General features: G+C 37.5%; 1 protein-coding gene across 3 annotated transcripts in view; it reads left to right on the top strand.

Moving 5' to 3' along the window:
- The window catches only part of SENP2 (SUMO specific peptidase 2), a 33,321-nt gene that overhangs the window by 9,386 nt on the left and 1,982 nt on the right, over positions 1 to 21,953 (top strand). The window contains exons 6-16 of one of the 3 annotated variants that reach the window (XM_043473497.1): positions 2,409 to 2,577; positions 4,284 to 4,387; positions 5,627 to 5,721; positions 6,288 to 6,339; positions 7,126 to 7,189; positions 8,985 to 9,161; positions 10,709 to 10,840; positions 12,061 to 12,264; positions 13,330 to 13,409; positions 15,955 to 16,039; positions 21,022 to 21,117. In XM_043473497.1, the coding sequence (XP_043329432.1) occupies positions 2,409 to 2,577; positions 4,284 to 4,387; positions 5,627 to 5,721; positions 6,288 to 6,339; positions 7,126 to 7,189; positions 8,985 to 9,161; positions 10,709 to 10,840; positions 12,061 to 12,264; positions 13,330 to 13,409; positions 15,955 to 16,039; positions 21,022 to 21,117 (1,258 nt within the window). Of the gene's footprint in view, positions 1 to 2,408; positions 2,578 to 4,283; positions 4,388 to 5,626; positions 5,722 to 6,287; positions 6,340 to 6,428; positions 6,499 to 7,125; positions 7,190 to 8,984; positions 9,162 to 10,708; positions 10,841 to 12,060; positions 12,265 to 13,329; positions 13,410 to 15,954; positions 16,040 to 21,021; positions 21,118 to 21,953 lie in introns of all 3 variants that reach the window. The other 2 variants (XM_043473498.1, XM_043473499.1) reach the window with 2 other exon arrangements.

Raw genomic sequence — 21,953 nt, 5'->3', positions numbered from 1 at the left:
TTATAGGGTTAGGAGAGATAATAAAAAATGATCATGGAACATCTTGTGCCAGCAATTAAAGGAGGCTTCAAAATCTAGGGACAGTTAAGCATCAAATTTTATTCATTTCATCTTTATTCGACAGGAATATAGATGTGTTAATAAATAAATGCATAATGTGAGAGGAAAAGACCTTTAAGCTGGATGCCAACTAATAAGTTTAGAAGGAATGATGGAATTAGAAAATCACCATCTTGTAACTATCACAGTAATAACTGATTTAATAACAGGGATCATCAGTTAAGCTGGAGGTAGTAAGTAAAAGTTTGATGGAGAAACCTGCCTGACACCACAACCAAAACAACAAAGTTTAAATCACCTACTGTGGGCACACTGACGTCTTGGCCTCCAGATACATTGCACTGAGCAAGACATCATCACCTACTGTAGTATTCCTGCAAAGATCAATAATATGAATGTAATTACAAGAAAACTGGTTAAGCTGAAGTTAAAGTTAATTCTACAAAACAGCAGGTGTGCATATACTCCTCATCTTACTCTTCATTCGAACTCTTCCTCTTTAACCTGTGATTGTTTAGAAATATAGAATTGTTTAATTTCCACATGTTTGGGCCTTTCCAGATATTTTTCTGTTATTGATTTCTAGTTTAATTTCATATGGTCAGAGAATATACTTAGTATGATGTCAGTTCTCTTAAATGTTTTAACATTTGGGATTTCCCTGGCAGTCCAGTGATTAAGACTCTGTGCTTCCACTGCAGGCGGCATGGGTTCAATCCCTGGTTGGGAAACTAAGATCCTGCATGCCGTACAGTGTAGCCAAAATATGAAAAATAAAAATAAATTTGTTAACATTTGTTTATGTACTAGAGTATGTTAGTTTGGGTGTTATTCAGTGTGCATTGAGAAGAATGTGTATTGTGCTACTGTTGGTGGAGTGTTCTATAAATATCAGTTACTTTGCTGATAATGTCTATAGGTCTTACTGATTTTCTGTCTACTTTTTTAATGATTGATGAATATAGTGTGTTGATGTTTTGTGCTATAATTGTGGACTTGACTATTTCTCCTATTCAGTTATGTTAGTTTTAGCTTCATGTATTCTGAAACTCTGTAGGTGAATAGATTTGACCTAGACCCACCCACCAGTTGTTACCATTCTGCCCGTTTGCTTTATCATTCTGTGTTATATGTACATAATACTTTTTTCCTGATTCATTTGAGAGTACATCTTAGACTTATACCCCTTTAATCATAAGTACTTGACTGTTTTATTTCTAAGAATGAGGACATTCACTTATATAATCCCAGATTACCAAAATCAGAAAATTTAACATTGATGTAATACTATTATATAATGTTATTTAAATTTCTCTATTACAGAGATTATTTTTTCTGGCCCACAATTCAGGGCAGGATCATGTATTATATTTAATTTTCATGTCTCTTTGATCTCCTTTAATCTAGAGCAACCCCACAGCCTCTCTTTGTAATAGCATGAATATTTTTAAAGAGTACAAAGCATTGCTTTTATAGAATCTCTCTTAATCTTGTCTGACATTTTCTCATAATTTGTTTAAGATCATGAAAATTTTTTTGGTAAAGATACTGCCTATGTGATATAGTGTCCTTTCTTTTTTTTTGGCCCTGCCGTCAAGCGTGTGGGATCTTAGTTCCCCAACCAGGGATCCCGCCCTCGCCCCCTGCAGTGGGAGCTTGGTGTCTTAACCATTGGACTGCCAAGGAGGTCCCTGTTGTGTCCTTTGTTAAATACCATATCAGGAGTAATATGATGTCAGTTTGTTTCATTATTGGTAATGTCAGGAGAGGCAGGGTCTGTCCCCCAGCAACAGTGACTAGGTGGGGGTTTCATGGCTTCTGATTCTTTAGCATTTATTAATTTATTGTTCGTTGGTTTGCTATTCAGCAGACACTGATGGAGTGCCTTTTGACTTAGCTCATGTATCAGGATACAGTGGTGAAAGGATGAAATCTCTGTCTTCATGGAGTTTAGTCTGGGTTGCAGACATTAAACAATCACACTAATACTTAATTGCAGTGGTGCCAAATGGCTAAAGGAAAAGTGCAGTACCAGAGGAGGGTATGTAGCGTAATAGGGAGCTGAAGCCAGATTTGGAGTTGGAAAACTGGGCATGAGGAAGAAGGCAAAGGCTTTCTTGTGGCAGCCCTGGTGGCTCATTTTAATTTTAGTAGACATTTAAATTTAATAGGCATTCCATCACAGATTCTGTGGTGCCCTCTGCTCCAGAGATTTGATTTTTGTGAATGGTAGTTGTCAGGAGCAAGCTTAACCTGAGACAGCTTAATCACAGGATGGCCTGGAGCTTAAACTCCAGCAATTTAAGCAATTTGGGAGTAACTGTTTTTTCTTTTCTTATTTTTCTCAGTTTTACTTTGAGCTCAGAAGGTTATACTAGAAGACCAGGTGGCCGTCGCCACAGCAAAGGCAATCCAGAGAGTTCTTTAACGTGGAAGTCTCAGGAGCAGGTTGTAACAGAGATGATTTCTGAAGAGGGTGGCAAGGGTCTGAGGCGTCCTCATTGTACTGTGGAGGAGGTAAGGCCTTTTAGCGTGATCTCTTTAAAGTAATTTTAGGAATTGGGGGAGTATATATTCTGTGGTACAAAATTCAAAAGATATAAGGATCCATTCAAAAGGATGTACAGGGACTGTAAATTTCCCACTCTCCCTCCTATATCTGGCTCCTGTTTGATACTTACATGTATCTTTCTAGAGATATTCTATAGTCAATTTTCAGGTAAAAGAAAAGAAAAGGAATCATGTTAGGAAAAGATATGATTATAGATTTCTTTGTTTTTAGAATCCTGAATTATTCTAACTTGTTTCTTTCATAAGCTGTAATAGCTGTGATTAAGTAAGGAATGTAAACGGTGTACGTCTTTTTTTCCCTTAGGTTTTCAGGGCACTTAGCATGATGTGTTCATCAGCAATCTTCCTTTCCTTCTTGAAGTCTTCACTTACTTTGGGAGAATTTAGAACTATTCCTGTCTCTGGCATTTCCCCTAGACCATCACCTGTTGTAATTTGCTAAATGGTTTTCTCAACCACTTAATTTAGTTCATCAAAGAAATACATATTTGGGTCCCAGCAACTAAGAATTGAAGAAAATATTGTCTCTGTTCTCTCAGAGCTTATACATTAACTGTTGTAGTCAGAAAAAATGTAGGCAGCAAAAGCAATGGACCACAGCCCTGGAGGGGGTTTTAAGGAGAGGTATTAAAGTGCTTTAATATCTCCTAGATGAGAAGTCGGGGACTGAGAAGATATATATGGGGATATACAGGCTGTATTCTAGAAATATTGTGAGGTAATATTATCAAGGACTTATTTATTGGTTAAGTGTGATATAAGTTTAGATGGAAGAACCTGAATCCCAGATTTCAATCTTGGATAAGTATGTGCCAAGATACCCTAGGTATTTAGGGGAAGATGATGACTTCAGTTTTGGAAGTTTAAAGTGCTTGTGAAACACGCAAGCAGGCATATCCCTTAGACTCCTGGATATGCGTGTTGGGAGTTTTGAGAAGAAGACAGGGCTAAGGACACATTTATGAATCTTCTGCATATTGGTGTTGGATAAATCAAGGGAGTTGAAGAGATTACTCAGAGAGTGTAGTGTGAGAAGAGATAATCTGCAGAACCATCAACAGTTAAAGGCAGGAAGAAGAAATAATCTACACTGGAGACTGAAAAGATAGTCTTCAAGAGATTAGGAGAATTTATTGTCCAGGAAGGCAAGTGAGGGTAGCGGGGTGATAAGCTGGAGAGGTCAAGTGACAGAAGGGCTGAAAGAGTGTCTATTAGATCTGGCCATAGAGGGTCATTGATGTCTTTGGTAAGACCAGTTCCATTTTGGAAGTTGAATGTTCTGAATATGCAAGTGGATTGTTTGTGCTGAGTTTTTTTTTATGGTTAACCCAGTTCTACTGTCAAAAACTCATATGCTATCAAGGTCCAGCAGATAATATAAATGAGTGAAATGGGCTGAAGTGAATAGCTCACCAACAGTTCCCGTTTGTTAATAACAGTGTTTCAAAAGGGGCCAGATTTTGGGGGGATTTCTCTTTTCAAGTTATAAAATTGGTAAGTAAAATTAAAGGAGTTAAAAGAACACTGAGATAAAAAAGAATGTGCTGGTGAATGAAACATTCATGAGCTGCATTTGACCTCTTAGTCTTTGTTTATGATTTGATTATAGGTTTGATGTGCTAGTAGTTATCTAAATGCTTTCTTTTACTTAGGGTGTTCAAAAAGAAGAAAGAGAGAAATACCGGAGGTTATTGGAGCGACTTAAAGAAGGTGGTCATGGAAACTCTGTTTCTCCTGTAACTTCAACTCATCAAAGGTAAAGATGAGCTAACAAGATAAATGCTTTGCCAGACAACTTTTTTTCTTATTTTTGGAGAGGGGATTGTTGGGAAGGGCTTGTTGAAAAAAGAGATTAATACTGAGAGCCCTATAATTTGAACATTTTATCTAGTGATGGTTATACAGAACAGTGGTTTTACAAAGTATAATTTTCTGTTAGCTTTAGAGTCCTTTGTTCAAGTGAACTCTTATGTGAAACTCTGATACAGAAAAGTGAAATCATTGGTTGAAGTTGGGTTCCCAGGGAGCAGAGCGTTTTTTCAGCCTCCCTAACACACATTTCTCACAATCTCTGTCTTCCTTTCTCCTCCTTTTCTCCCCTGCCTTTTCCTCCCTTACCTCCCCTTATTCCTCCCGCCACTGCCTCCACAGACACATTGTCCCTAAGGCATCTTAGAGGATGGATCTTAGCACAGTTGGAAACTCTCCCTCCACTCTGCAGATAAGACTAAAGTCACCCCAAGTCATAAAAAATGTTCCTTGTAAGACTGCATGTTACTTAAATGTGCTGAGTCCACCAAGTAGTTGAGAATGGTAGAAGGGATTTATGTCTGGCCTTGTATTTCTCTGTAAAAAGGGGGCAAAGATTATGTGAGCTCAGGATTGAGGTCTACTTGATAATTCTAAGTGGTGTCAGAATACACAGAAGGGGATCCCAGAAGATTATGTAACAATAAGTTGAAAAAGTCACAAGACTGTCTAGCTTGTTGATTGCAGAAATAACAAGGGATTATTTGGAAATTTTAACTTTGGTTGTGAACTTAAAAATTCTCAGTTTAGTCAGTCAGAATGTTCCTGTTTTTTTCCGTTTTGACTAGTCACTGTTGGAAGCAGCAGTATGAACTATTGGTTTTGTCATTCGGCTTCTAATGTGTTGTTTTGGGATGCATTTCAGTATATTATTTAAAATCTTTTATCTTTTAACTTGGGTATTATCATTCTGAGATTTTTCGGTCAAGGTGGCTTTGGGCATTGAAAACATCCAGTTTTATGGTAGAGAAACTGGAGGTCAGGTATCTTGGCTCGAATATTAGAATCAGGATCAGACTCCTTTCATCCTGGTCTCAGATGATGCTATATTGTGATCTCTCTCTTGTGAGTTGACATTTCAGGGTAATCAGTAACTCTTGTCTGGAGAAGTTTGCCAGGTAGAGACAGTGAATACTTATGATAGATTTTCCTTTTATATCTGATCTTCACTTTTTGTGTTTCTAAGTTCTCAAAGAAGTCAGATGGACACATTAAAGACCAAAGGCTGGGGGGAAGAGCAAAGTCATGGACTCAAAACAACTCAGTTTGTTCCAAAGCAATGTGAGTTCCCAGATTTAGCCCTATCTTAATACCCTTAATATGTTGAACTTAGTTCAAAAGAATATAAAATTGAAAAATGACATACTAGTGAAAGATGGTGTACCAAACTTTAAAACATTATCAGACCCCAGGCCGTTGACTTACCCAGTACTAGTAGTTTAGTAAGAAAGCTATTTCAAGTTAAAGCTGATTTATAAAATAACTTCTTGATTATTCTCCTAGCTCCTGTATTGTAGCATATATTTTGTGAGCCTAAAATTAGTTTTGTTGTATTCCTATATTAATATCCTTGTTTTTTCCCACTTGCTATTCACTAAATAACACTAAGTAATAGCTTACTAAATAAGCAGATGTTAGCCAGTTTACACTAAAGATATGTAAAGGAGAAAGAGATTTATGCAGCATTTTTAAGCAACTTAATTTGTATAAACACTAATGTCTTTGGAATCCATTTTAGCATTTCAGTGTTAATGAGTATCTTCATACTTTGGAGACTGTAAGGTGAAATGCTAGCTATAAGATTGATTAACAAAGGAAACACTTTTTTTTTTTTACCATTCTCACAGATAGAGTTGTTGAAACAAGGGGACCTCTGTGTTCAGTGAGAAGTGAAAAGAGGTACACGGTTCGGTTTATTCTAACTTTTCTTTTGACATATTTTCTTTCTTTCTTTTTTTGGCCGCACTGCTCGGCTTGTGGGATCTTAGTTCCCCACCCAGGTATTGAACCCGTGACCCCTTCAGTGGAAGCGTGGAGTCTTAACCACTGGACTGCAAGGAAAGTCCCTGACATTATTTTCTTACTTTATAAACTATATTTAAGAGTAACCACATCTGTGAAACTGTGAACTCTGCTCAGCTCTGGCAGTCAGTCAGCATATGTGGGTATATAGGTAGCTTTTGTGTAAGATGCGCCCTTCTCTCCTAGACATTAGGGGTTGGGAGGCATCAGTGAGTGCTGCTGAGATGAGACTGTGGGTGTGGTGGGTAGTTTTAGTGATCAGCGTTTCAAGTATATGAACTGTGAAGGCAGTTCTATGTGCCTTAGGATTTTAGATGCTGGTCCATTTATAGCAGAGTATGGTAAACTGTGGCCCAAATCTGGTCTACCTGTTTGTAAATAAATTTTTATTGGACACAGTCATGCTTATTCATTTACATGCTACTTATGGCTGCTTGTAAACAACAAAGTTGAGATGATATGACAGAAACCATAAGACCTGCAAAACCTAAGATATTTATGAGCTGATCCTTTTTAGAAAAACTTTGCTAACTTTTGGTTTAGAGGACTATATAAACTCAAGGCAATATTTGTTACTAATTATTAAGTCTTATTTCTAAAACTAGTTTAACATGTACCAGATTAAAATCATCCAGTCTGTAATTTCTCAGTTTTTTTCCTCAGGTGTTCAAAGGGGAAAATTTCTGATACAGAAAAGACAGTTGGAATCAGACTAGAAAATGAATGTGTAAGTAGAAACCTTAGTTAAATTTTATGCCTTTGCTTCTTTCATGTGACTTACATTAAAATTTTGGTGCCCATGAAAAATAAGAAAGATGATATTTGATTTCTAATTCCATTATTTTGCTTGAAAAAGCAGCAAGCATTGAAGATACACACCTTTGGCTTTCTTCTAAGTTGCCAGATTTTTATCTCTGTGCAGTAGCCACCTTTGTAAGAGAGACCGACTTGGCTCCATCTCAGCCCTTATCTGTGTTGCCTGGCTTCTTTCGGAGACTTTTTTAAAACCGTACATCTTTGTGCTGTGTGTGCTAAGTTGCTTCAGTCATGTCTGCCTCTTTGCGACCCCGTGGACTGTAGCCCGCCAGGCTCCTCTGTTCATGGGATTCTCCAGGCAGGAATACTGGAGTGGGTTGTCATGCCCTCCTCCAGGGGATCTTCTGGACCCAGGGATTGAATCTATGTCTCTGATGTCTCCTGCATGGCAGGCGAGTTCTTTATCACTAGCGCCACCTAGGAAGCCCGTACATCTTTAGGGAAAATATTTATTCAGGACTTTTCAGATTGAGGATTTTAAGATTTCATATTTACTTGAAACTGTTACACATCTTACAAATGTTGAGTTTTAAGCCAGCTTTTTCACTCTGCTCTTTCACCTTCATCAAGAGGCTCTTTAGTTCCTCCTCACTTTCTGCCATAAGGGTGGTGTCATCTGCATATCTGAGGTTATTGATATTTCTCCCTGCAAAAACTTGATTCCAGCTTATGCTTCATCGAGCCCAGCATTTCACATGTTGTACTCTGAATATAAGTTAAATAAGCAGGGTGACAATATATAGCCTTAACGTACTCCTTTCCCAATTTTGAATCAGTCCATTGTTTTTATACTAAGGACAAGTCTACTTAGTATAAAAATAGCAGTGGTTTATTTTTATTTTTGTTTTTTTAATAGATAATTTTTATTATTTATTTTTAGCTGTACCATGTCTTCGTTGCTGTGTGTGGGCTTTCTCTAGATGCAATGAGCGGGGCCTGCTCTAATTCTGGTGCTCTGGTGTGCAGGCTTCTCATTGTGGTGGCTTCTCTTGTTGCGGAGCAAGGCTGTAGGGTGCTCGGGCTTCAGCAGTGTGGCTCACGGGCTCTGGAGCATGGGCTCAGTAGTTGTGGCACAGGGGCGTGGCTGCCCTGAGGTATATGGGATCTTCCTGAACCAGAATTCGAACGCATGTCCCACACATCGGCAGATGGGTTCTTAAAACCACTGGATCACCAGGGACGTCTACCCATGGTTTATTCTGAATGATAGGATTATGGGTCATATATTTTGCTTTTTTAAAGTTTTTCAGTATATCTTTTGACTATATTATTTTTAATTGAAATAAGAGAAGTGAAAATAATTTTCTTGCTGCTGCTGCTAAGTCGCTTCAGTTGTGTCTGACTCTGTGCGACCCCATAGATGGCAGCCTACCAGGCTCCTCCGTCCATGGGATTCTCCAGGCAAGAGTACTGGAGGGGGTTGCCATTGCCTTCTCCAAATTTTCTTGCTACCTCCTGGGAAAATGATGAATGTTCTGTTTCATGGTTTATAATTGAGGTGTCCTGTTGTGAACCTTAGGTCTTGAAGTTTTTATTCCCTCTTGCAAGGACAGGCAGATAACATTTTTTGTACTTTACTCATTTGGGGATTTACTCATTCTCTTTTCTTTCCAAATAATGGTGCTATTTTATATATCATGTGTTACGTATGTGTATATGTACAAGTATGAAGCATGTCTGTAAAATATGGGGATTTTTTTAACCAGAGGAGGGGACTTCAGCTGGAACCCGACCTGTCTGAAGAAGTGTCAGCCCGGCTCCGCCTGGGCAGTGGAAGCAATGGCTTACTCAGGAGGAAAGTGTCAGTGCTTGACGCAAAAGAAAAAGGCTGCCCAAGCAGAGAGCGGGATAAAAGGACGGAGGACCTTCTTGAGCTCACGGAGGTATTGTTTCTTGTGTTAACCCAATAAGAGCATGTTTTTAAATAACCTTAGTTACTCAAGGCTTGAGTGCATGTTTTGTTTTGAGGAGTTTCTCCAGGCTAGGGAATGTATGTGTGAAGGAAATCAGGCCCAAGGGCGGGTTAGTTACTTGCTACACTGATCATTAGTGATCTGTAAAAGTGGCCTAAGGGATTAGATTAATTTCAGCAAATATGAGTGGACAGAATTGTCACATATCTTGGAATATAATGGACTCTTTGTAGATTCTTTTTCTAAACTTAAAATATTTTGAGTTATATAGTATGAGTTTGACATTATGAAGAGATTTGTTGCAGTTTTTTTGTTTTTGTCTTTTTAACATTTTATTTACTTATTTTTGGCCATGCCGCACAGCCTATGGGATACCAGTTCCCCAACCAGGGTTGGAACTGAGACTCTGGTAGTCAAAGTGCTGAGTTCAAACCACTGGACTGCTAGGGAACTCCCCTTCATTACAATGTTTGTCAAGTGATTATGGTTCTCTAAAATGCCCCTTTCATTGATCATTGTACAACAAATAAGTAAAAACTTGTAGAAAACAAGGAAATGAAGGTAGTTAAAAATTCTCATTTTAAAAGTGAGCCCACATTTTGACTTCTCCATTGTTGTCTTAGCAGATTGCTATTCAGTGATTATCTATTGAGCACTTATTATGTATTGGGCATGCAGGTGGAGAGAAAGATCCATAAAGTTGCAAAATTGTGTTTAGTGGTAGAGGAAGCAGAAGTGAAAATATTTGGATGAAAGTTTCTAGTTGGTTTGTAGATCCAGGCTTATAGCATAAATTTATGTTTATCTGTGCAATTTTTTAGAAAAATGATGCCATCTATTCAATAAGGACTCAGTTGTCAGACTGCTGCCTAGTTTTCTAGTTTCTGGTTATTCTCTTCACATCAAAAATGGATAGAATGATCTCTTTGATGCCCTAATTTTATTACTTTGATTTTTTAAAATCAAGGTTCAAAAGATAGTTAAGGAAAGTATGAAAATGCTTTGATAGTGTTGTGAAAGGAGAAGAAAGTTCTGGAGTTAGACACTTCTGGGTTCAAATCTTGCCTCTGTTTTTTAATCATCATATGCCTGCGCATGTAACCAAAATTCCCTGAGCTTTACCTCTTCTATAAAATGGTGACAGTACTTTCCCCACAGATAGGGATTAATGACGTACTTCAAGCATCTGGTACGTGTTTGGCTCATAGTGCTCCTTAAATGGTGGTAGGATAATTGAGACTATACTTCAAATGCTTTTACCCAATAACTTTTTCTAGCAGCTAATAATTGGACTGGCATTCATATAACCATTAGTAAGACTGTTTTGTGGTCCTGAATTAAAATCTTTTTATCCTTTAGTTTAGTAGGTCTTTGATAGTTTTTCTTAAGGGTCAGGTATTACAGAGATGAAGAGCTTTTTTCAATCTCAGACTTTCAGTATTTGATAATGGTTCTTTATTAAAGTAACAACTTCTAAAAAAAAAATAAAGTAACGACTTCTGGACTTTATAATTTAGGACATGGAAAAGGAAATCAGTAATGCTCTAGGCCATGGCCCACAGGATGAGATCCTAAGTAGTGCTTTCAAATTACGAATCACTCGAGGAGATATCCAGACCTTGAGAAACTATCACTGGCTCAATGATGAAGTAAGTTGTCTTTTTTTTACCCCTTGGACTATCATTATGCTTAACTCTTTTCTATCTGTAACATCGTGGTTTCTACACAGGAGGGATTGGTAAGGCAGCTTTGGTTTATCTAAAACAAAAACATCTTAAACCTTGAAAAGATAGTTAATTCTGATTGTTTACTGCCTTTAATTAGCAATGTTTCCCTTTTCTGTATCTGTGCTTTGTTTCATCTTCATCTTCATTTATTAGTGACATTTTTATGAACCCTGGGTGCAACTGATGAAAGAAGCAGACAAGTGATCATTTATTTTAGATGCATTCTTATAGGAGCCATTATATTTTTTTTGATAATAAATATTTTGATCACTCTGTGTGCACTGTATGTTTCTTTATTTCATTTGAGTGATAAATATAAAAATTTGCCTAATTTTCTTGTATCATTACGTATTCAGCTAAAGCTAGGTCTTAGTTCTTGCCAGTTTTCTAGTTGATCATTACCCAGCCATGCAGCCCCCTGCATTTTCTCCCTTTGCCTGCCTTCCCTCTTGCCATGACTCATGGCATATAAACACATTCTTGTAAAATTAGAACATTTCTGTTTCATATTATAAATGCAATATGTTTATTATAAAAAAATTAGAAAATATAGGAAAAGTGAAGGAACAGTATTATCATTCAAAAGTGGCACAGGTCTCTTGTAATAATCTATGATGGAAAAGAATCTGAAAAAGAATATATATGTAGAATTGAATCACTTTGCTGTACATCTGAAACATTGTAAATCGACTATATTTCAATTAAAAATGATTAAAATTACATATTTCTGTGAAAACAAAAAATGGCACAACTCAAAAGCAAACAAAATAACTATTGGTGTATTTCCTTCCAGTGAGCTTTTAAAAATTGAGGTATAATTTATGTAAAATTCACTTCCAGTTAATATTTCTGCATGTTTTATGTGTGATATAGTATATACACCTTTTAGTTGTTGCAGAATTTCTCCTAGAGTTCTTTCTCTTGGCTCTCTTACTCATATGCCTCAGAAGTACAGTCTCATTCCTTCTTAATCCCTCGCATTTTGCACTGATCATTTTTCGCTTTCCATCTTCTGTCGTAGATAGCTCTTTTATCTTCTGTCCCTTCCCTTAGTGTCTTATTTCTAATTCATCCTACAGGTAGAAATCGAGTTTTAATAATGTACTTGCCATATTCCAATGTTTACTGTCTTGGTATTATAGGTCATTAATTTTTACATGAACCTCCTGATGGAAAGAAATAAAAGGCAAGGGTATCCAGCACTTTATGCATTCAGTACTTTCTTCTATCCGAAATTAAAGTCTGGGGGTTACCAAGCAGTGAAAAGATGGACCAAAGGGGTCAGTCTCTTTGAACAGGAACTTATTCTGGTGCCTATTCATCGGAAGGTACATTGGAGCCTGGTGGTAAGTTGAGAGGCTTAACTGTTGGAGTTTGGATAATGACTGTTTTGTTAAAAGCAGGAATACCTCAGTAATATTCCAGGCTTGGTTACAGGCCACCACTGTAAAGTAAATATCTCAGTAAAGTGAGTCACATCAATTTCTTGGTTTCCCAGTGCTTATAAAAATTATGTTTATACTACACTATAGTCTGTTAAGTCTGCAGCCGGATCATATCTAAAAACCAATGCATATACCTTAATTAAAAAATACTTTATCGATAAATACTTTTTATGCTAACCATCATCACATGAGCCTTCAGTGAGTTGTAATCTTTTCACAATAGTAGCATCAAAGACCACTGTTCACAGATCACTGTGACAAGTATAGTAATGATGAAAAGTTTGAAATGTTGTGAAGAATTACCAAGATATGACACAGAGACGTGAAGTGAGCAAATAGACACTTCCTGTTAACTCTTCAGTGTTAGAAAAATGACACTGATAGACTCGCTCAATGCAGGGTTGCCACAAACCTTTAATTTGTGAGAACTACAGTATCTGCCAAACACAATGAAATGAAGTGTGCCTGTAATGAAGGTGACCCTTTTCTGTCCACTGAGAGTCCAGTAGTATATGTTAAAGGCATACTCTGCAGAGTCACATCTTAGTTCTTTAATTGAACAGTTTTGAAAGCTATAAGAGTCTGTAGTGGAGGAGCTTTCAGTTTTAGTAGAAAAGAGTTTTAGTACACATGGGTTATTTTATTACTTTTGTTTAGAAGATGATAACAGGTTTATTGTACAAGTATAAAGAAAAAGGCAAAAAAAAAAAACCCCAGAATGCAGCTCATCACTCTGAAAGGACCACTAATGTTTTGAGGAATAAATTTCTAGGCCTTTCTGTAGGAATAGAAAAATATAATTTTATAGGCATGGAGCTCATGTCATTTGTGATGTTTTATGAAAAATATGTCTTAGAAATCCATTCATGTTGGTACATATATTGATGTTTAAAAGATGCTTTTCTTTTTAGAAATAAAATTCTCCTTGTTATGGTTGTTTCTGGATGTTGCATTTTTCCATTATAGGCTATAGACCTAAGAAAAAGGTGTCTTAAATATCTGGATTCTATGGGACAAAAAGGCCACAGGATCTGTGAGATTCTCCTGTAAGTAAAGGCTGAAAGCTTCACTGTTGCCTCAGTATGCCCTTCGTTATGTGGTCGGTTCTGTTTAATCCTTGGAAGCTCTGGTGTACAGTAGTCTAATGTGTAGTGAGGGCTGTCTTCTCAGTTGTTCAGGACTTGACTTGCATCTGTCTTTTTGTCTAAAAATAACCCAAAAATCAGATCTGTACTGAGAAATCTTATATAGTTGAATCATTGAAAACAAATTTGTCATATGTAAAATATATCTTGTTAGAGTCCTGCAATTTGAATTAGATTTCTCTGGGATTCCTACAACGCGGGAGACCTGGGTTCGATCCCTGGGTCGGGAAGATCCCCTGGAGAAGGAAATGGCAACCCACTTCGGTATTCTTGCCTGGAGAATCCCATGGATGGAGGAGCCTGGTGGGCTACAGTCCATGGGGTTGCAAAGAGTCAGACACGACTGAGCGACTTCCACTTCACTTCACTTCACTTCTCTGGGGTTCATACACTATTCTGAATGTTGTAAAGAGCTGTCAGCTGGGGAGAATTAGTTCTGTCAATTCTTTTTTTTTTTTAGTTCTGTCAATTCTTAGCCCACTCATTCATGTCCCTGTGTTTTCCATGATAGTTGGGTTCATCTCTTAGAGGTAATTTTTAAGTTAAACATATGGTTTGTAGGCAGCTATTTCAATAATAATTGTTAGAAACCTGCCTTTAAAGCATAGCCACTTATTAGCTGTGTAAAGAATAAGATAAGAATTTCACAGGGTGGAGGCAAAGCAGTGAAATGAGTGTATTTTGAACCCCTTATGGTCACTGGAAGCAAATGCAGGTTCCAGGTTTTAATAAGGATACTTTAGTAAGGAACTTGTTAAATGAATGATATGAAGAAAAGTCGTTAACAGTAATCAGTTCTTTGTTACATTATTTAATATAAAGATCTTTGTTATATATAGGTGTTGAATAAAATACCCATAAGAATAAAAAATATAGGGAAGTTTTAAAAAAATCATAAGGTACACCAGATTGTCTATAAAGCAGTTATTTCCTTCTAGTCTTTTCTGCTTAAGATGTATGTAAAATGTGTATAAATACATACATGTGCACATACATGGACACATATATTATCACATACTTAAAAATGTTTTCGTTGGATTCATACAGCAGAATTTTATATGTTGCTTATGACATTATACAACAGAACTTTACTTTTATAACATTCATACTTTTGTTCCCCCTCTGTCTTTTTTTAAATATATAAAGAGTTCAGCTTTTTTGGGCATCTGAGGCCCCCTCCCTTTCCTGATGCCTTTAGTCCAGCTTTTGTATTTTTTTCATTAACGCCTTCCCACTCCAAATTTTTAAAAAAATTTTTCCATGACCAGAGAAAATAATGAATAGACTTTTTTGTTTTTTGAGTTAAGCTTTAGACTGCTATCTTCTCAGAACCAGTTTTCACCTCTTTGGGAGTGATACTGCTGCTCCCTTGTAGAGCACATGCCCTAGTAGCACTTATATCTTACATGCAGGTTAGCGTGAGAACAGAGATGCATAGGTTAAATTTGATATCCCTCTGGCGATTTGGATAAAATTAATTACTCTCAGTACTTAAGTGTATAATCACCTAGGAATGAAGAAATTCTCTTACATAACCGTATGCCATTATCACATTTCAGAAAATTGACAGTCACTATTGTGTAACGTGAACTTCCCAGGTGGCGCAATGGTAAAGAAGCTGCCTGCCAGTGCAAGAGATGCAGGACATATGGATTTGATTCCTGGGTTGGGAACATCCCCTGGAGAAGGAAATTGGCAACCCACTCCAGTATTCTTGCCTGGAAAAATCCCATGGACAGGGATTTTTCCTGTCCATGGGGCCACAAAGAGTTGGGCATGACTGAGCTGGGGAGCTTCGGTCCATGGGGTCACAAAGAGTTGGACATGACTGAGCACACATGCACATACACATACACACACACACACACATGATGTGTAATATAAGATTCATGTTCTGATATCATCAGATATCTTACAGCTAGCTTCTTTTCCCTAATTCAGGAAGTCAGTCAGGCTTCATGCATGTACTTAATGTCTCTTTAGTCTCCTTTAGCTTAGGCTAGCCTTCCTTTTTTTTTTTTTCCCTATGGCAGTGCCTTTTTTTTTTCCTTTTAAAGCCTCCAGGCTAGTTGTCCTGTTTTAATGTATCTATTATTAGTGAGTAAAAGTAAGTTATAAATGAAGTACTTTTTTCTTTCATTAGAATAAAATGTGTGCTTTAAAATGGAGTGGAGGAGAGAACTAGAAGAACGAACAGCAAATCATTAATAAAAAATATTTCCAGAGTGGTTATTATGAAGTCTTTTACATTTTACATATTATGTTTTAACTTTTTTTGTAATCAGAAATAAAACAAAGTAAAATGTAAAAAGCCAAAAACAATCATATTTTAAAAATCTAACAGGTGGATTTGAGAATGGCTCTGTTAAATATCACGGTGTCTTTGTAATTAGTATACTAGGTGTCTACAGGGATTCATCGATATATTTCTTTGCTGTTTTTTCAGTCAGTATTTACAGGATGAAAGTAAGACCAAAAGGAATATTGACCTGAATCTTTTAGAGTGGACCCACTACAGCATGAAGCCACATGTGAGTGATGATCTTTGTATTTCAAATACTTTGTTGCATTTCCTGTTAGTAGCATATTATTTTGACTTGGCTTTCTTCCTCCCCTTATTCATCCTTATGCATTCATTTTCCTGAGGTGTATGTCCTAAGAATGATCTGCTTCTAAATCTTTAGAAATTCACTTAACCAAGATGTTTGCTTTTAAGCCTTGATCTTGTTTCTTAAATTATAAATGTTAAATATCTGATAGGATGACTCAAAAATGGAAGAAGATTAAAAAAAAAAAAAGATGCAAGTCAGCTACTTTTCTTGGTTGGCATTAATGGGAACTTCAAGTTCCTGTTCAAAACTTATCTGAGAAATTTGTATACTTAGATCTTTAGGGTTCCATGCTGTGAGTCCTCAACAATCAGGCGTGCTATTTGTGAATGTTCTTTGAATCTTGTCAGATTTGAATCTTATTGCAGGTTTAAAACTGCATACATCATTCAGTCCTAATGGCTCCTTTTTGAAGTCAGCTACATGAGTTCAATTTTAGCCCTAATCTGTGTGTAATGGCTCAGTTCTCTTTATCCAAAAGCAGTTTCATTTATAAGTTGAATAATTAGAAGAGTAAGTATTGAAATTTCCTGAGGAGAGCATAGAAAAGAGTTTGTGCTCTTTTCATTGAGGATGAATAATTGTGTTCTGGAATGGAAAATGTAATAAGACGTTCTTTGTAGTGGAATCTATAGTTCTCTGTATTTGTATAGTGGAATCTATAGTTCCCAGCATTCTGAGAGATGCTGGGCTCAGGAGAAAAGTTTGAGGTACCTACCATATGTATGCATTTTCAGCCTTTTCCTTTTTACAATAATACTTTGTATTTCCTTAAATCCAAATTGAGTTGTCATCTAGTATGTTTTCCAGCAGTGGAATTAGACTCACTTATACTCTTCTTCTCGTTATGCTTATACTCTTGTGCTCCTTATAATTGACAAAGTGTGTAAGGGGCTGGCCAGCATTTAGTGCAACACAAATTTGGAGATGTGTGAGTTTGCTTCACCTGGCTTGGAATCCAGCACCTTTGGTTTATGATGCCCTTGAGTTGTGCTTACAAGCAGTAAGCGCTTTTGTTTTTTCAGGACAGAACTGTGCTCTTAAGGCAAGATTTCCTGATTGGTTAAAAGCCTTTCAAGAGGCTTTTTCTTTCTACTGCTTGCAGCTGTGGTGGTCCAAAGCAATTCAGTTTAGTCCAGTCGCTCAGTCATGTCCAACTCTTTGCAACCCCATGGACTGCAGCATGCCAGGCCTCCCTGTCCATCACCAACTCCCAGAGTTTACTCAAGCTCATGTCCATTGAGTCGGTGATGCCACCCAACCATCTCATCCTCTGTCCTCCCTTTCTCCTGCCTTCAATCTTTCCCAACATCAGGGTCTTTACCAGTGAGTCAGCTCTTCGCATCAGGTGGCCAAAGTGTTGGCGTTTCAGCTTCCACATCTGTCCTTCCAATGAATATTCAGGATTGATTTCCTTTAGGATGGACTGGTTTGTTCTCCTTGCAGTCCAAGGTACTCTCAAGAGTCTTCGTCAATACCACAGTTCAAAAGCATCAATTCTTTGGCACTCAGCTTTCTTTATAGTCCAACTCTCACATCCATACATGACTACTGGGAAAACCATAGCTTTGACCAGATGGACCTTTGTCAGTAAAGAAATGTCTCTGCTTTTTAATATGCTGTCTAGGTTGGTCATAGCTTTTCTTCCAAGTAGCAGCATCATTTAATTTCATGGTTACAGTCACCATCTTCAGTGATTTTTGGAGTCCAAGAAAATAAAATCTCTCACTGTTTCCATTGTTTTCCTTCTATTTGCCATGAAGTGATGGGACCAGATGCCATGATCTCAGTTTTCTGAATGTTGTGTTTTAAGCCAACTTTTTCACTCTCTTCTTTCACTTTCATTAAGAGGCTTTTTAGTTCCTCTTCACTTTCTGCCATAAGGGTGGTGTCATCTGCATATCTGAGGTTATTGATATTTCTCCTGGCAGTCTTGATTCCAGCTTGTGCTTCATCGAGCCCAGCGTTTCTCATGATGTACTCTGCATTTAAGTTAAGTAAGCACAGTGATGATATAAAGCCTTGACGTACTCCTTTTCCTATTTGGAACCAGTCTGTTGTTCCGTGTCCAGTTCTAACTGTTGTTTCCTGACTTGCATACAGATTTCTCAAGAGGCAGGTCAGGTGGTCTGGTATTCCCATCTCTTTCAGAATTTTCCACAGTTTATTGTGATCCACACAGTCAAAGGCTTTGGCATAGTCAAGAAAGCAGAAATAGATGTTTTTCTGGAACTTTCTTGCTTTTTGATGATCCAGCGGATGTTGGCAATTTGATCTCTGGTTCCTCTGCCTTTTCTAAATCCAGCTTGAACATCTGGAAGTTCACGGTTCACGTACTGTTGAAGCCTGGCTTGGAGAATTTTGAGCATTACTTTACTAGCGTGATGAGTGCAATTGTGCAGTCGTTTGAGCATTCTTTGGCATTGCCTTTCTTAGGGATTGGAATGAAAACTGACCTTTTCCAGTCCTGTGGCCACAGCTGAGTTTTCCAAATTTGCTGGCATATTGAGTGCAGCACTTTCATAGCATCATCTTTTAGGGTTTGAAATAGCTCATTTGGAATTCCATCACCTCCACTAACTTTGTTCATAGTGATGCTTCCTAAGGCCCACGTGACTTCACATTCAAGTATGTCTGGCTCTAGGTGAGTGATCTCACCATTGTGATTATCTGGGTCGTGAAGATCCTTTTTTATATAGTTTTTCTGTGTATTCTTGCCACCTCTTCTTAATATCTTCTGCTTCTGTTAGGTCCATACCATTTCTGTCCTTTATTGAGCCCATCTTTGCATGAAATGTTCCCTTGGTATCTCTAATTTTCTTGACGAGATCTCCAGTCTTTCCCATTCTTTTGTTTTACTCTATTTGTTCACATCGATCACTGAGGAAGGCTTTCTTATCTCTCCTTGCTATTCTTTGGAACTCTGCATTCAAATAGGTATATCTTTCCTTTTCTCCTTTGCTTTTGTCTTCTCTTCTTTTCACAGCTATTTGTAAGGTCTTCTCAGACAGCCATTTTGCTTTTTTGCATTTCTTTTCCTTGGGGATTGCCTTGCTCTGTGTCTCCTGTACAATGTCACGAACCTCTGTCCATAGTTCATCAGGCACTTTGTCTATCAGATCTAGTCCCTGAAATCTATTTCTCACTTCCACTGTATAAGCGTTAGGGATTTGATTTAGGTCATACCTGAATGGTCTAGTGGTTTTCCTTGCTTTCTTCAATTTAAGTCTGAATTTGGCAATAAGGAGTTCATGATCTGAGCCACAATCAGCTCCCAGTCTTGTTTTTGCTGATTGTGTAGAGCTTCTCCATCTTTGGCTGCAAAGAATATAATCAATCTAATTTCGGTGTTGACCATCTGGTGATGTCCATGTGTAGAGTCTTCTGTTGTGTTGTTGGAAGAGGGTGTTTGCTATGACCAGTGCATTCTCTTGGCAGAACTCTATTAGCCTTTGTCCTGCTTCATTCTGTACTCCAAGGCCAAATTTTCCTGTTACTCCAGGTGTTTCTTGACTTCCTACTTGTGCATTCCAGTCCCCTATAATGAAAAGGACATCTTTTTTGGGTGTTAGTTCTAGAAGGTCTTGTAGGTCTTTATAGAACCGTTCAACTTCAGCTTCTTCAGCATTACTGGTTGGGGCATAGACTTGGATTACCATGATATTGAATGGTTTGCCTTGGAAAGGAACAGAGATCATTGAGTCGTTTTTGAGACTGCATCCAAGTACTGCATTTCGGACTCTTTTGTTGACTATGATGGCTACTCCATTTCTTCTAAGGGATTCTTGCCCACAGTAGTAGATATAATGGTCATCTGAGTTAAATTCACCCATTCCAGTCCATTTTAGTTCACTGATTGCTAAAATGTTGATGTTCACTCTTGCCGTCTCCTGTTTGATCACTTCCAATTTGCTTTGATTTATGGACCTAGCATTCCAGGTTCCTATGCAATATTGCTCTTTATAGCATCAGACCTTGCTTCCATCACCAGTCACATCCACAACTGGGTGTTGTTTTGCTTTGACTCTGTCTCTTCATTCTTTCTGGAGTTGTTTCTTCAGTGATCTCCAGTAGCATATTGGGCACCTACTGGCCTGGCGAGTTCCTGTTTCAGTGTCCTACCTTTTTGCCTTTTCATACTGTTCAATGGTCTTCTCAAGACAAGAATACTGAAGTGGTTTGCCATTCCCTTCTCAAGTGGACCACATTTTGTCAGAACTCTCCACCATGACCCGTCCGTCTTTGGTGGCCCTACACAGCATCGCTCATAGTTTCATTGAGTTGGACAAGGCTGTGGTCCATGTGATCAGATTGGTTAGTTTTCTGTGATTGTGGTTTTCAGTCTGTCTTTTCAGTCTGTGGTTTTCAGAATGTTTACAACATTCTCCCTCTGATGGAGAAGGATAAGAGGCTTATGGAAGCTTCCTGATGGGATAGACTAAGTAGTAGTCTTAGTTTTCTTGCTAGGGAAGAGAAGTCAAACTCTGCAGTGTTGAAATAGGTTAGTTGTATTGTAAGCATATTTCCAATTGAGCCACCCTTAGCTCTTTTCAATATTTATAAATTCCCCTGAAACAGTTCTGACTAGAATTCATATTCCTGGTAATACATCTTCTTTCACTTTGGTTTATATGAGAGGTGAGAGATGGAATTCTCACTTTGCTTTTCTCTTTACTTCTAGAAAACATTTTCTATGAGGGTCACATACACCATATCGTGGGTTGAGTTTTTATACCACATAAAGACTAACTGTGTTTGTGTGTGTGTCTGTGTGTTTGTATAATACCAGATTGAACATTTACCTTTATAATATTGTTTATCCACAGTAATGTTTTGGAAAAGTCAAAGGAGTTTGTACTTGATAAAATTTCATCCCTTCCTCTCTCCTTTTTTTGTAATTATAGGAGATTCCTCAGCAGTTGAATGGGAGTGATTGTGGAATGTTTACTTGTAAATATGCAGATTATATCTCTAGGGACAAACCTATCACATTTACTCAGGTGAGTGAAGACCCCTGCTTATCCATTTACTTGTTACTAAACAAGGTAAACTCAGAGCATGTTACCTCTGCTTGGCTCACATTAAACTCTTAATCATGGTAGCTGTGCTACTATTCTTGCTGTAAACCTTGGCCATAGTCCTGCTCTTGCTAACATCAGGTTTGTCACTGTGTATTCTCTCTTTTATCCTAGTCGTTGGTGACCAGTGGGACAATCTTCATATCTCTGAACTCCAGTGTTGACTGGTTCTTGAGTATTAATGATAGCTTTACCCAAAGAAGGAGGCATGTTAGAATATTTAATAGCATGGAGAAATCAGGCCTCTTGAGAACTTAAGCTGCAGGTTTAAGACAGAGCTATGAATGCTTCTTTTCCCTTCTGTTCTGATAATTTTTGGTTCTCCATAGCTCTGCATTTGAGTGGAAATTCAAATATGTTGGGAACTGTTGAGAATTTATGTTAGTAATAGTGGATTCTCAAGTCTTTTCCAACAAAGGACAACCTCCTTTAAAAAATAGTTTGCTTTAAAAGAAAAAAAAGTTTGCTTTAACAGACCTCATTTTGATGGCTACCACATTGTACATATTGAATAATAGGACTAATATTAATCCCATTCCAAGTTTTTGAACAGAATGCACTAAGGATCCCATGCCGAATTGATATAATTGGTTAACTTCAGCAGTTTTACTAAGAATAAATGTGCAATATTTTTACTACATGTTTTGAGCTATTAAAATAATTTACAAATCCATGTGTTAAGACTTTTTAGGCCTCTCCACACTAGTTTATAGGAAAATAGTATATCCAGATACTTATAATGAAATACCTCAAGAGTA

The sequence above is a fragment of the Cervus canadensis genome, chromosome 7 (assembly GCF_019320065.1).
Source record: "Cervus canadensis isolate Bull #8, Minnesota chromosome 7, ASM1932006v1, whole genome shotgun sequence".
In the NCBI taxonomy this organism is placed as follows: Eukaryota; Metazoa; Chordata; class Mammalia; order Artiodactyla; family Cervidae; genus Cervus; species Cervus canadensis.
This window is presented reverse-complemented; position numbering and strand designations above follow the sequence as displayed.